Source organism: Odocoileus virginianus, chromosome 30 (assembly GCF_023699985.2).
Source record: "Odocoileus virginianus isolate 20LAN1187 ecotype Illinois chromosome 30, Ovbor_1.2, whole genome shotgun sequence".
Classification (NCBI taxonomy): domain Eukaryota; kingdom Metazoa; phylum Chordata; class Mammalia; order Artiodactyla; family Cervidae; genus Odocoileus; species Odocoileus virginianus.
In genome coordinates, this window is record NC_069703.1 from 37,442,216 (window position 1) to 37,454,466 (window position 12,251).

General features: G+C 51.6%; 1 protein-coding gene across 3 annotated transcripts in view; it reads left to right on the forward strand.

Moving 5' to 3' along the window:
* The window catches only part of RPS6KA1 (ribosomal protein S6 kinase A1), a 37,202-nt gene that overhangs the window by 21,962 nt on the left and 2,989 nt on the right, over positions 1–12,251 (forward strand). For all 3 annotated transcript variants that reach the window (XM_020909195.2, XM_020909196.2, XM_020909194.2), the window contains 7 exons: positions 427–491; positions 750–852; positions 2,248–2,378; positions 3,874–3,999; positions 4,223–4,312; positions 4,682–4,840; positions 12,015–12,176. In XM_020909195.2, coding sequence (XP_020764854.1) covers positions 427–491; positions 750–852; positions 2,248–2,378; positions 3,874–3,999; positions 4,223–4,312; positions 4,682–4,840; positions 12,015–12,176 — 836 coding nt within the window. The remainder of the gene's footprint in view (positions 1–426; positions 492–749; positions 853–2,247; positions 2,379–3,873; positions 4,000–4,222; positions 4,313–4,681; positions 4,841–12,014; positions 12,177–12,251) is intronic.

A 12,251-nucleotide genomic window follows, 5' to 3' on the forward strand; every position in this document is an offset into this window, starting at 1 on the left:
CCTAAGGCCCCATCCAGGTGTCTGGGCTTGAATGGAGGGAGAGCCTGTCTGGTGGCTGATAAGGGCAATGGGCTAAGAGCAACAGAGATGAGGCTTGGTGCGGAGTTGGGGGAGGTGGGGACCCTCTGGCAGATCTCAGGACAGGTTTGGCCTGTCCTGACTTTGACCTTGGACAAGTTGTCTAGCCTCTCTTCTCTGGACCCTCCTTCTCCCATCAGTGCATGGGAGCCTGATCATCAAGAGGCTCCAGAAAGTGGAAAATGCTGAGTGGTCTATAGGCCTCGGGGTGATGGCTGGATGGACTTGGGGTGGCCTGAGCCTAGCCTCTGGTCCCAGACCCTAGTGAGGCGTGGCCGCTCGGAGGACAGGGCGGGTGTCTGGGGGTCAGAACGTCCTGGAGCAGACCCCTCATCTGGACTCTTTCAGGCTCCGGCCCTGATGGGGCAGAGGAAATCAAGCGGCATGTCTTCTACTCCACCATTGACTGGAATGTGAGTGAGCCTGTCCACCCTGGGGCCCCAGGCAGGCCTTCAGCTGTGGCGGGAGGGGGCTTCTGCTGACTCGAGCCTCCAGCGTGAAGCAGAGGTGACGGTGTGGCCTTGGGGGCACGGGCTGGCCTCCCCAGGGCGAGCAGTTATGCCCCATCTGCGTAGCCTGTGATCTGTCCAGGCCATTAACTCCTCCTGCATGGGGCTTCTGGCGGGCTGTGGGGGTGCCAAGGTAACCAGGGCGCCCACCCCACCTTGCAGAAGCTGTACCGGCGTGAGATCAAGCCACCCTTCAAGCCGGCCGTGGCGCAACCCGATGACACCTTCTACTTTGACACTGAGTTCACGTCCCGCACGCCCAAGGGTGCGTCCCTCATCTGACTTTGTCCTGGGCTTTCCTTTCCCCAGGAGGGAAGCAGGGAGTTAGGGGCCTCTTGGGGCACAGGGGCCCTGAGGGCTGAGGCAGGCCCAGGTGTGTGGGCAGACAGGCGGGGAGTCTCTGCCTCTTTGTCCCCGTCTCATTCAGCCTGCTGTCCCACTCCAGGGCTCTATGGGCCTCTTTGTGCCTGGGCAAGGGGGTGGGAGTGAGTGGGTGAGTGGGCCACAATAGAAAAGTCAGGACCCTTGGCCCCAGGCACCTTCAGCCCACTGGAAAGACCAGACACATCGGGCTCCCACTCACGTCAGGGGTGAAGAATCTGACCTGGCAAACACGCGAGGTGGGGACGGTCTGGCAGAGCAGGGGTGACAGTGCCCAGAAGTCAGGGGCAAGCGTGGGAATCGGCTTTGGCTGCTCTGACAACTGGGCTTCGGTGACGCATCTGGAACACGGGCTCAGCCATAGACCCACTCAGTCCATGGGGTTACTGCTAGAAGCCAAGGAGGCGGCTTCTGGGAGGGGGCTTGGTAAATCCTAAAGTTTTGGCCACATATGGGGGAAGTGTTCTGAAAGTCCTCCTGGGGGGACAGGTTTTAGCAGAGGGAGTGCCTTTCTCACTGTGGCTTGCACGTCTCTGATGTCGGGGAACTTGTCACTTCTCTGAGCAGCGTGTCACATCTTTATTTATCTGACAAGTATGTACCAGGTCCCTGTTAGTGTGCCAGCCATGCAGGGATTGACGGTGAACAAGACAGACCCTGGCCCTGCCTTCATATGGCTCAGGCTCTAGTGGGAGAGAGACACGAAGTCAGCTCTGGGCAGCTCGGCAAGTGCAGCTTAATGGGGGCAACAGGCTGCAGGAGCAGCGTGAAGCCAGGTTTCTCAGAGGACAGTGCATGAGCTGAGCCTCAAAGGATGGACAAGGAATGGTCTAGTTAGCAGGAACGGCACGTGCAACGGCTTAGAGTCTCCTCTAAGGAGCTGAGAAGCTGGGTGTGGCTGAGCTATAGAGTGGGGCGAGAGGAGGCTAATATCACAAGCACCTCATTGCCTGGGCTATCCCAAGGGCAGAAGAGGGTACAGACAGGGGGCAGACTTGTGGTTGGAACCATCCCTCTGGCTGCTGCATAGAAGATGGACCTGAAGGGGCAGACCAGACACACGGAGGCCTCCAGGAAGGGATAAAGTGGGCGGGTGGTGGATGTGAGGGTTTTTGCTGTTTCTTGTATGACAGCACTGGGCTGGTCTGAACACACACAGGCAGATGGGCTAAAGCCGGAGATGAGAGGTCCTGCCCAGGCTCCCGTCCCGGCCAGCTTTCTGGGCTCCCTTGGGTCAAGGGTACCTCCTCTGGTTCACATCCCCCTCCTGCCTCTGCAGACTCCCCAGGCATCCCCCCAAGTGCCGGTGCCCATCAGCTGTTCCGCGGCTTCAGCTTCGTGGCCACCGGCCTAATGGAGGACGACGGCAAGCCTCGGGCCACACAGGCGCCCCTGCACGCGGTGGTACAGGTGAGGGGCGGGAGAAACTTCTCAAGTGTCTTTTTCCTCTTGGAAACCACAAGGCAGAACAGCTGAGAACACAGGCATTGAACTTGGACAGACTTGGGTTCAGACCCTGCTGCCACCAGGGAGCCCACTGCGCCTCAACCTCCTTGAGCCTCAGTTTCCCCATTTGTAAAACAGGGAAGGCAGTGTGGTTATGAGTTTCTTTGTGTATATATATACACACACACAGAGAGACACACATATATATGCATATATACATATATAATTTGAAACTTTAAAATATTCTGAAATTTGAATTTTTCAAGAATCACCATCTGCTTTCCTTTCACATATGTTTGGTCCGTATAAGTCCGGTGTGTGTGTGTTCAGTTGCTTAGTCCTGTCTGACTCTCTGAGACCCCATGGACTGTAGCCTGCCAGGCTGCTTTGTCCATGGAATTTTCCAGGCAAGAATACTGCAGTAGGTAGCCATTCCCTCCTCCAGGTTATGAGTTTCTTGACACAGAGGCAGAATGTTGTAGGGCCAGGGAAAACCCAGGTTGGTGGTGCTGGGTGGTGGCTGGCCCTGACAGGGATGGTGGGGACACTCAGATCTCTTCCCACTGTCTCCCACTTGCCTACTCTCCCAACTCCGTGGGAAATTTAAAGTTGAGAGACAAGAATGGAGACTTTGGAGCTCACTGCCTGGGTCAGAGCTTCCAAGGTCAGGGATTGTGGAGGGGACACATCCTGGTCCTCAGTTTCCTCATCTGTAAATGGGGGTGATGATAGAACCTTTCCCCAAGGGTTGTTTCAAGAATTATGTGAGTTACTGTGTATAAAGTTAGGGTGACTGTGTGATTTATTATCCAACTGGGATATCTTGGTCCCAGACAAGTGTTAAACCAGACTGGATGTGAGGGCAACAGACGTGAACCAGGGCCGTGTGTGGGCTATGTGGTCACCTGGTGAGAAGGGCTCAGAATAGTACCTGCCACACACTCAGCATCACAGAAGCATTTGATACAGTTCATGTCTCAGCCTTGAGACATCCCACAAGGTGGTCTGTGTCACCCAGCAAAGGGAAACAACCCGCCAAAGGCCACAGTAAGTGGTAGAGCTGGGACCTGGTTCAGGGCTCCCGTGCCCCCTCAGGCCTGCCGGGGTTCTTGGAGCCTCCAACTGCTCCATGTGTGTGTTGGCTCCTTACCTGCCCCCTCCAGCACCCGCTGACCACAAACTACAGCCTGGCACCCAGGAGCCGGCAAGTGCCCATCATAGTATAGGAAACAGGCCCAGAGAGGGGCAGACTCTTGCCTGAGGTCTTCTACCCCAGGCCTCCTGCCTCCTGTTGTTCAGGCACTGAGTCGTATCCGACCTCTTTATGACCCCGTGGACTACAGCACGCCAGGCTTCCTTCTTGCCCACTGCCACCTCCAGGGGTCCAAGGCCTGGGGTTCTGGGAGATGACTCTCCATTCTAGAGCACATAATCAGTCCCACCTCTTGGTCTCCTGCAGCAGCTACACGGGAAGAACCTGGTTTTTAGCGATGGCTACGTGGTAAAAGAGACGATTGGCGTGGGCTCCTACTCTGAGTGCAAGCGCTGTGTCCACAAGGCCACCAACATGGAGTATGCTGTCAAGGTGAGCCTCATGACCTTGTCCAGGCCAAGGCCGCTCGGCTGGGGTGGAGGTGCTGGGTGATGTAGCCCTGGCCCACTGGTCGGAGACGGGTGGTGCTAGAAACTCTGTGGATGGATGGAAGGTGTGCGGCTGAGACTCCATGCCCTGCAACATGGGGCTATGTGGCAGGGAGGGACTCTGGAGTTGATCCCCCAACACTGCCACATGCACCCCCTTTCCTCAGGTCATCGACAAGAGCAAGCGAGACCCCTCGGAAGAGATTGAAATTCTTCTGCGGTACGGGCAGCACCCCAACATCATCACTCTGAAAGATGTGAGTGGGGGTCCTTGAGTGTGGGGTGGGGACACGGGCTCTCGGCTCTCAGACTGGTCTCGGGGTTGCCATTCCTTTGGCTTCTGGTCCTCCTCTGCTCACAGATGGGAGGTCCACTGAGGTGCCTTTAGTCTGGCTGCAGCAGGTGCCCTCCCTGGGTGACGCTGGCATTCTCCGAGAGCGTTCTTGCCCTCAGGACAGAGCCAGCATCCTGTCCAGGGGCCCAGGTGAAAGCGTTGCCAGGGTGATGAGACACAGCAGAACACAGGCCCAAGGCTCAGGTCTTTCCTCCCTGGCCCGGTGAGCTGGTGACCAAGGAGCCCAGGCCTGGCATCGAGGGGAGGGGCCTGATGGTGAGGTCTCTGGCAGGTGTACGATGACGGCAAACACGTGTACCTGGTGACAGAGCTGATGCGGGGAGGGGAGCTGCTGGATAAGATCCTACGGCAGAAATTCTTCTCGGAACGTGAGGCCAGCTTCGTCCTACACACCATCAGCAAGACCGTGGAGTATCTGCACTCCCAGGGGGTAAGTCTTGAGTAGGAGGGTACTGAGTGGGCCTGGGGCAGGGGGGCAGCCTGGGGTCTTATCATCAAAAGAGTGCATGGACCATGACTGGCCCAGACAGTGGCAATCTTCCACCAGCCAGAGGGGAGACTCGAGACGGGTGAGTAGGCAAGTGGATGGATTTAAGGAAGGAAAGGAGGGACAGATGAGGCCACATTGTGAAAAGGAACATTTATTCAGGACCTAGGCAGGCATCATGCTGAGTTCCTTCTTGCATTATCTCAACTGATTTTTGCAACAACTCTATTGGGTAGATGCTGTTCTTGGTCTCACTTTATAGTTAAGGAAGCCAAGGCTCAGAGATGTGACCTCACTTGCCTGAGGTCACACAGCCTGGAAAGAAGGGAGCCAGAGTGTTTGAGAAATTTGGGTGGGGAGCTACAGATGCAGAGTGGTTTTGAGTTAGGAAGCAGTGAGATCACTGTGGGAGCTTCAAGGCTTCAGGGAGGAATCTGGCTGTGGGTTCAGCTGTCAGGACAAGAGGAAGTGGATGTAGGAGGAAATGCTGCTGGAAACACAGGCTAATTTCTTTACAATATTGTGGTTTTTGCTGTACAGCGACATGAATCAGCCACGGGTGCACATGTGTCCCCCCAATCCTGAGCCCCCCTCCCACCTCCCTCCACACCCCATTCCTCTGGGTTGTCCCAGAGCACTGGCTTTGAGTGCTCCACTTCATGCATTGACCTTGCACTGGTCATCTATTTTACATATGGTAATATACATATTTCAATGCTGTTCTCTCAAATCATCCCACCCTTGCCTTCTCCCAGAGTCCAAAAGTCTGTTCTTTACATCTGTGTCTCTTTCGCTGCCTTTCATATAGGATTGTCGTTACCATCTTTCTAAATTCCATATGTATGAGTTAATATACTGGTGTTAATATATTGGTGTTTCTCTTTCTGACTTACTTTACTCTGTATAATAGGCTCCAGGTTCATCTACCTCATTAGAACAGACTAAAATGTTAAAAATGTCTTTCTGCGATTGGTTTATTGGATTCACAATCTCTGCAAGGTTCATACCTTTCATTCACTTATCATACCCCTTAAGCCTCTTATAAAACTGAGATAAAATTTGCCTACAGAAGATCTTCAGTGTACAAGTTGATGAGTTTCATTAAATGTGTACATCCATGTCACCTCCATAGTAAAACCTCCCTTTCGGATGCCACTGACTTGTTGAAGAGAGCAGTTCTGTGGAATGTCCCACATTATTTACTTATTTATTTGGCCGCACTGCAGAACATATTGGATCTTAGTTCCCCAAGCAGGGATTGAATCCATAACCCTTGCATTGGCAGCACAAAGTCTTACCACTGGACTACCGAGGAAGTCCTGGTCCCGCATTTTGAATGTGTTTGCTTCTTGTGAAATCATTTTAATTGTTTCTCTATTGCTTATATTTCCTGTAAACTGCAAGGTGCTCCAAAGTCTTAATTAGATTTCGCTTCAACTTCTTTTTGGGAGCAAGGAGTCAAAAATCACTCCATGGGAGGTGCAGTGAACTTCACACAGCATCATGTCTGGGAGCCAGTGTCTCATTGCCCCTGTTAGTCATCACAGTCTGGGGATGGGTGAACGGTGTCAGGCAGTAGGTGGGTGTGAGGTGTATCATGGAGATCCTCACCAACCTTTCATGCAATGGTTTCAGCCTTTCGTGACATTTCCCTGAATCATTTCATTAGAATTTGCAAAAATAACAATGTGATTCTGTCTAACTTATTAGGGGGATTCTTTTGTGAAAAAGTACTTTACCTTATCACCAGAGGTCTAGTTTGGTTACTGCATGGTCGTGTTTGAAGTGGTTATGTGTTTTGAAATGACCAGTGCCAACAGACTGATACGGAAATATGTCAGGTCAGACAGTACACAGGCTTCCTTTTCCTGTTTTGTTCTCACGTGAGTACTAGCTAGCATTACCCGAAGAAGGTTTAGAAGATAGAGCTGAAGTGGTGAGTTTCCAGCAGGCCACCTAAAGCTCAGAGCAGGGATGGCTGTACCTCAGAGCTTATAGGATATTAGTTCCCTCAATGAGGGATTGAACCTGCACCCTCAGCTGTGAAAGCTCAGAGTCCCAACCACTGGACCACCAGGAAATTAACCAGGGAAGGGCTTTTCTAGAGTGGGAGCTGCTTCCAAAAGTAGTGAGCCTCTCTGTGAGGGGTAGGTGAGCTCCAAGTACAGACATTCACTCTGTAGAGGTGTCACGGGAGAATATTATTTCTTGCCCAAAGGACATCTTTGGGATTTTGGAACCTATGGGCCCTAAAGTTTCTCCAGTCCAGAATACTGGAGTCGGTAGCCTTTCTCTTTTCCAGGGGCTCTTCCCAACCCAGGAATTGAACCCAGGTCTTCCGCATTGCAGGCAGGTTCTTTACCAGCTGCCTCTAAAGTTTCTGGCCCTTTCCAAATACTAGGGGAAGATGATGAGGAAATCGGAAGCTCTCATGGAGGTTTTTGGAGGGAGATTCTCGAGCCGTTTACCACTTTGGCCTCTGTGGTCCAGAAGCCAGGAATCTCGTAACAGCTGAGGAATGAGAAGAGGGTGACCAGTTCTGGGCCCTCCTATTTGTTTTCATGTTATCTTCATGTTGAAATATCACATAAACAGATCATCATGTACAATTCAGTAAGCCTTCAAAAGTGAACACACCCACACAACTAGCACCCGGAGCAGACAGGGCTGTGCCTCTCAGCTTAGTTCCCCGACCAGGAATTGAACCCACACCCTCAGCAATGAAAGCTGGGAGTCCTAACCACTGGACCACCAGGGAGCTTTTCAGGGAAGCGCTTTCTAGAGTGGGAGCCGAAGGATTTCTAGTTCCCCAAGCCCCTCGAACCCCTTCCACTCTCCCTCCTCCAAGATAACCATTCTAAGCTGACTTCTAATTTGATATAAAGGTACTCTTTCATATCTGACTTCAGCCACTGACCACTCTCTCTGAGATTCACCTGTGATGTTGTGTGCATGCAGTTTCCTCAGTCTCATTGCTCTGTGGTTTCTACTGTGTGAATAAACCACAGTTTAATTATCCTTTCTACCCGTAATGGACATGGGTTGTTACTAGTTTACTTATTTATTCTTTTAAAGAAGGTATTCAAGAATGAAGGAGTTGATAGTGATGGTCCCCTCGGCATATTGCTTCACAAAGCTGATAAAGTAAGATTTTAATGATATTCAGGATTCTTCTTCTCTTTTGGCTGCTCTGGGTCTTGGTTGCAGGATGTGGGATCTTTAGTTTTGGTTTGTGTGATCTAGTTCCCTGACAAGAGACTGAACTGTGTTCAGAGCCCCCTGTGTTGGGAGCTTGGAGTCTTCGCCACTGGACCACCAGGGAAGTCTGTTACCAGTTTTTTGACTATGACAAGTAACACTGCCATGACATTCTTGCACTTGTCTCTCATGAACACTTGTCCACTATAACCTGGGTATAAACATAACAGTGCAATTGCTGGGTCATAGTGCAGGATATATTCATCTCTAGTAGATGTTGCCAGTTTTCTAAAGTTGTTTTACATAGTTATACTGTCCAGAAGTGTGTGAGAGTTCTGTTACTTGCCAACACTTGGCATTTTCCATCTTTTTAATTATAGCCACTCTTAAGAGAGGAGGAGTGGTATCCCATAATGGTTTTAATTTACGTTTTCCGGATGACTGATGAAGTTGAGCACCTCTTCGGTGGTTTATTGCCATTTGGACAGCCTCTTTTATGGAAAGTCGGTTCAAGTCTTTTGTCCATTAAATGAAATTGGGTTGTCTGCTTTTTTTCATTTTATTTTGCAGGACTTCTTCCTTTAAGATGTGGAGCCCTTTCAAGTCTCTAGCTTCCTTCAGGGCCCCAGGGTGCCGAGAACAGCCTGTCTGAGAACTCAGTAGTGCTTCGCACTTTGACTTCTCTGTTTAACCAGATGACTTGCGTCAAAGAGCTTCATCCTTTATCTGTGTGTGTGTGTGGCTGGTCACAGGTGCCCTAACGCGCATCCTCCGATGATGCTGACAATGACAGAGCACTTTCCATGGGCCAGACAGAGTCTAAGTATTTTACACATCCACTCACTTAATAGATAACAAACCTATGAAGAAGGTGTGAGTATTAGTACACCCATTTTATAGGTGAGGAAATTGAGGCTCTGGGAGGGAGCTTAAGTAAAAGTCTCATAGCTAAACTGGCTTCAGAGTCTGAGCTCCTTCCTTGCATGTGATTGGCTGCTGCTTTGGACAGCATCTGTGCCCTCATTTTCCTGCCCTTCTTGTCCTCTAATTTTTAAGAGCTTCCTAACAAGCACTCGCTGTATCTTGATATTCAGCATGATGGTGGGGTTCAGCCCCAGGAAGTGCTGGGGTTACTATGGCAGCAGCTGTCATTTTCCAGGCCCTGTGCTACATACTTCTGGTACATAACTCATATGAGCCTTCCTGTAACGCTGGGGGCCAAGCACTCTTATCAGCCCCGTTTTACAGGTGACAAAACCAAAGGCTGGAGATGTTGAGTGACACATCATGATCACACAGCTGCTGCCGGCAGAGCCAGGATTCGCACTACAGCCCATCTGCCTCCTGACTGAAATCACAACTTCACTAGAGCCACAGCCTGTGACTCAGTGGCTGCGTTTGGCCTGCGCAACGCGGGTGTTTTCTTGGTTTGGTAATTTGGCTGCTTTTGAAACCTGGGCCCGAGTTGCTGCGTAGTGATTGTCAGCTGGAGTGAGCAGCAGCTGCCTCTGGAGCCTGTTGGCCTGGCTCCACAGGGACTGTGCAGGGATCCTCTTATAAAGCCAACTAACTGGCAAGATTCGGCCGATCTGATGTGCAAAGTGTCTGTGTGTTTCAGAGGTGCGATTCATTCATTCACGGCACAGAGTTCACGTAGCGCTTGCTGTGTGCGAGTCCCTATGCTCCGTCCTGGGGGTGAGCAGGCATTCCACAGAGAGATATGGCTGTTCTTGGTTGAAGGACCCCCCTCTGGCCTGAGCTCCAGGCACTGGAGGAATGTGGTGGACAATGAGGCTAGAGCAGACAGCCAGGCTCTCCACACCAGGATGGGGACTTCAGGGTTTATCCTGAAGTAGTAGGGAGCCAATGAAGGTTTTTCACAGCTCTCAGGGAGGTACCATGAGCTCATGGGAGAAGGAAGGTGAAAATGAGTTTAGTCTGGGATTGTTGGGCTTGAGGGGCTAGGGGGACAGTCACTGGTTGCCATCTGGTAAGCAGCTGTGTGATCCTGGACTCAGGAAAGTTCCGGGTTAGTGTCGGAGATCTGAGAGTTGTCAATAATTAGGTGAGAGTTAGTGACTCTGAATGGAACCATGCAGAGGGAGAGGGTGTGGATGAAAAGTAAGTGGAATGGGTCAGCCGCCTCAGGTTACACATGAGCATGTGGGACCAGGGCAGAGTCATGTACTTAAGGCCTCCATTTCTTCGGCAGGTATTTATTGAATACTTCTATGTGCTGGGAGCTGTTCTTAATGCTGGGAGGCAGCAGTGAGCAAAACACTCCTGGAGCTTACATTCCAGTGGGTGGGTTCAGAAGACAATGAAGTAAATATCCAACAGTGGTAAATGCTGTGGATAAAGATAAAGCAGAGTGAGGAGACGAAGGCGTTCTGGTCTGTGGTTGCTATTTTATATGGAATGGTCCAGGGAAGGCCTTAACTGGTGAGGTGACATTTGAGCTGAAACCCGAAAGAAATAAGAGAATGAGCCAGGCAGATGCCTAAGGGAAGAGTATTCCAGAAAGAGGGAACCGCGAGTGCAAAGGCCCTGGGGCAGGAGTGTGCTTAGCAAGTTGAAGGAAGAGCAAAGAGGCTGGCATGGCCAAAGCCAGCTGAGCAAGGAAAGGAGTACCAGAGGACCAGAGAGTGCCAGCGATGTGGGTGAGGGGTAGGGGAGAGAGGAGCTGAGGCCACCAGGCCACTGTAAAGACTTTCCTTCTTAAGAGGGGACCCCTTGGAGGTGACATGAGCTGACTTACATTTAACAGGATCACTCTGGCTGCTCTGTTTAGAACAGGCCACAGGAGATGAAGCAGAAGCAGGGAGGCCAGTTAGGAGGTTGTTGCCGTAATCCAGGGGAGGGATGATAATGGCTGGGATCCTCATGCTGCCAGGAGAGGGGCTCAAAAGTGCCTGGGCTCTGGATTTTTTTTTTTTTTTAATATTTATTCATTTGACTGTACCAGGTCTTAGTTGCGGCACTCCAGATCTTTAGCTATGGCGTGTGGGATCTTGTTCCCTGACCAGGGATCAAACCTGGGCCGCCTGCATTGAGCGCACAGTCTTAACCACTGGACCACTCTCCAGGGAAGTCCCTGGATATATTTTAATGGTAGAGCCAGCAGTGTTTGCTGATGGATTGATCAAGGAATATGAGAAAAAAAGAGGAATTAAGAATGACTCTTTAAGATTTTGGCCCATGCAATGGGAAGGATGGAGTTGCCATTAGGTCACATGTGTGGTCCCCGCTTCCCAGGTGGCAATGATGGTAAAGAACCCACCTGCCAATGCAGGAAACATAAGGAGACATGGGTTTGATCCCTGAGTTGGGAAGATCCCTTGGAGGACATCATGGCACCCACTCCAGTATTCATGCCTAGAAAGTCCAGTGGACAGAGGAGTCTGGCAGGCTACAGTCCATAGGTTCTCAAAGAGTCAGACACGACTGAAGCGACTTAGCATGCATGCATGTACACACATGTGTGGCAGGCAGATTTGAGGCGTTCACTGTGGACAGTGAAGTTAGAGCTGCCAAGTGGCTCAGTGGTAAAGAACCCGCCTGCCAGTGCAGGAGACACAAGAGACTCGGGTTTACCCCCTGGGGTAAGAAATGGCAACCCATGCCAGTATTCTTGCCTGGAAAATTCCATGGACAGAGGAACCTGATGGGCTATGGTCCATGGGATTGCAAAGTTGGACGCAACTGAGCATGTGCACACACACAGACATTGGCCTAGAGGGTTCAAGTTGATAACACCAGCAGCACCAAGGCCCCTTGGCAGCCCCTTCCCTCCCTTTCAGATTCTGGGTCCTTCTGCCCCCTCTCTGGGCCCATCTTCTGACTCTCCCATCCCTGGCAGTGGACCTGGGCCCCCGCAGCCTGCCCACATGGAGAACTGACCCGGACCCTCTGCCCCCAGGTCGTGCACAGGGACCTCAAGCCCAGCAACATCCTGTATGTGGACGAGTCTGGGAACCCCGAGTGTCTGCGCATCTGTGACTTTGGCTTTGCCAAGCAGCTGCGGGCTGAGAACGGGCTCCTCATGACACCTTGCTACACTGCCAACTTCGTGGCACCCGAGGTGAGTGGCCCGGCCTCATCGGCTGCAAGAGTGAGGGGGTGCCTGGCACGGGGGCCTTGTGTCCCTTCCAGAGGC